Genomic DNA, 2,867 nt, shown 5'->3' on the forward strand with positions numbered 1-2,867 from the left:
TTACTATACGAAGAACACTACTAATGAGACCCTTTACTGATTAAAACATTAAAATAAAACAACGCTTCATACAAAACACAAAATTAATGTCGAAAAACTTTTATCAACTAAGAGTGAAAAAAATCACATACATTTTCCATGAGATAAAACCAAGCACTATATATTAAGTGGTTTCAATACTACTTACAAATCGATTGTTGTTACCCGCAATTATCACGATAGTGTTTTGCTTAACTCTCTTTCAATACACCGCCTCTTATACTTGGATCCCAACCTTGTTAACCCTTAAGGTTCTCAGTGACCCTTGAAGCAATCTCCAATTATCTTCTTCAATTTTGGACTAAACAAGCATGAGATAATCCAATATCTTCAAGTTTCTAGTATCTCCAAGGGCATCTCTAACTTCTCTCAAATGTAGCTAAATGTCACCTCCAGAGGTCTCCCTCACCTTTTTGCAAGTTGCTTTTTTATATCCTTAGAAAGATAGCCTCCAAAATGATCTAATTTGGGACATCCCGACCTACAACAACCATTTTGTTTGGACAATAAAAGGCATCTATGAATAGATAAAGATTACCATAATATAAGAAAAAAAGAAAATATTGAAATATTGAAGCATCATACTGGGGAAGGAATTATCCCAAGCCAATGAGAGCAGATATAACAAACCCATTCGAACTAGATCTAGAGCATTCAAATGGGTTGAGGTTTTCAAGAGACTTTAAACGTCAAAAAGATTGCCTCCCTAAAAATCCCATTCTAATGGGTTTTCATCATTTGAAGTCTTTAAATAGCGTTCAAACCCCTTTCCCAAGTTGACTACAGTAGACTCTCTGAAATATTTTGTTTAGACACCTTACCTGTGTTGGATATAGTGGACTATTTAGAAAATCGTTTTCGAACGTTTTGTTTTATGTTGGATAGTCATTTGCTCTCTGTTGATATGTTTCTTCAAATTGTGTGTATTGCCTTCAAAGGGAACTGCATTTAAAAAGATCATTCGAACAAGTTTTCACTACTGTGAAAATCTTGCTTCGCTAGAAGAACCAATTAGAACGAGATATCATTTTTGCTTCCAAGATGTGCTGTTGTTATTTATAATAAAATCCAACTATTTACAACTCAAAAGGTTTTATTTTGTCACAAATTAGTTAGTTAGAAATGCTAACATACACAATCCCTTTATATTGTTTTTTTTATCGTTAAACACTCTTTTACTTCACATTTCCAAACCCTATTTGGTATCGTGTATCTCTCTATGGTATTCTTTGAACCGTGGAAGGGGAATCATTCTAATATTTTACGGATTCATCTAGAGTGATGAACGTTTATCAGCCGGTTTCTAGTTGGTATTAGTCCGTAATAAATAGTATTCTTTTCACTGATAATATTTTATTAAATTCTGCCCTTAGAAGTAAGAACATTATGGCCATTGATCGGTCAGAAGCTTACACATTTAAGAACAGTTATTGAATCTCCTTCTAATGGAAACCCATCTCCTGCTCTGAGAGAGTCTTAAGACCATTTTCTAAGTAGTTGTTAAGGAATCCCATCTCATGCTCTGGAAGAGCGAATCCAATCTCGACTCCACCTGGATCTTCTCTGCTCTCCGCGAAGGATATGACGTCGAAGATCGCAATGGAAGGAATGTCGACCTTCGCTGGTCTCCCCCATCCGAAGTCAACATCGTAGACTTTAAACTTGGGTGACCCAGCGACACCTATGGGTTGCTCATTCATAATAGATGCGAACCTTGTTGGCCATTCTTGCGAACTTTGAAAGCTAACGTTCAATTCTTCGATGGCTTTGCCAATAGCCTCCGACGCTACTTTTAGCCCATCTCCGCCGACGAGTTTGCCGACGTCAGCCTCCACGAAACAAAGCCCAACACAGTTCCCGAAGTACGCCGGCGGCAGCGCCGGCTCGATCCGGTCCCTGAAGTTCGCCCCGAAGGAGAGGTGGGCTCTCTTCCTCCCCGGAGATAATTGTTCCCGTAGTCTAACAAAGCCGACCCACATATATGCAAATGTTACTACAAAGGTCGATAAATGGAACGGCTTTTCCCGATCAGTTTTGGCAAGGACTACTTCTTTAAGCATCTTAATGTGAGCTCGTGTGAGAGTGAAGGTGGCCAGAAGTTTATCGGCCGGAGCGGCCGCAACGGGCTGCGAGGAGCCGGGAGAATTAAGGCTCATTAATCTTGATACGCCTTCTTTGAAGATTGCGTACAACCCGCGAGGATCGGGGATCAAGGATCTATCAATGATTGGAATATGCCTCTCGGAGGCGGAGCCTCCCGACCGACAAGCCGACGCCCAGGCGTGCATGAACTGGGTAGAGCTCGTGCCATCGCACGCAGCGTGGTGCACCGTGGTCCCGATGACGACGCCGTCTCGGGGGAAAACCGTCACCTGAATGGCTAGCAATGGACAAGAATCTCCAAGCTTTGGTAGAGTCGGAAGCAACGGTCGGAGATTAGAGATGTCACGTGCATCGTTCCCCGCGAGGATGTCGAAACCACCGTCGACGCATTCTGCTACGATGAGCGCGACAGAGTCGCCGTCGGAGTAGCAGAGCTGGAAGTCGTCGCTGCTGCCGGGGATTCGTTGGAGAGTCCCCGCGAGAGGGTAGAAGGATTGGAGAGTGATGGAGAGAGAGGATTTGAGGGTTGGGAGGATGGAGTTAATGAGGTGGGAAGTGGAGTAGAGAAAGGGGTAGAAGAAGAGGCGCTCCGTTGGGGGAGAAGATTGCCACATCACGTCAAAGAAGGTGAGGGGAAGAGAGGTTGGAGGTATGGATCCTTGAGGTGGGGAGATTCGGGAAGTCTCTAGGATTCTAACCGATGGACGAGAGTAGGAGGAGAACAT

The 2,867-nt window shown here is 43.1% G+C and overlaps 1 protein-coding gene across 1 annotated transcript; it reads right to left on the reverse strand.

Moving 5' to 3' along the window:
- Positions 1 to 1,481: 1,481 nt before the first annotated feature.
- On the reverse strand, positions 1,482 to 2,867 carry LOC140762560 (anthocyanin 5-aromatic acyltransferase-like). Its single transcript, XM_073100436.1, has one exon. It carries the CDS (start codon positions 2,865 to 2,867, stop codon positions 1,482 to 1,484), a length of 1,386 nt encoding a protein of 461 aa, XP_072956537.1.

This window comes from Typha angustifolia, chromosome 7 (assembly GCF_048772165.1).
Source record: "Typha angustifolia cultivar Huaian chromosome 7, ASM4877216v1, whole genome shotgun sequence".
NCBI classification, from domain to species: Eukaryota; Viridiplantae; Streptophyta; class Magnoliopsida; order Poales; family Typhaceae; genus Typha; species Typha angustifolia.

What these genes read in the sequence shown, in the direction of transcription:
- LOC140762560 (XM_073100436.1), bottom strand. Translation starts at nt 2,867, where the DNA reads ATGTTCTCCTCCTACTCTCGTCCATCGGTTAGAATCCTAGAGACTTCC.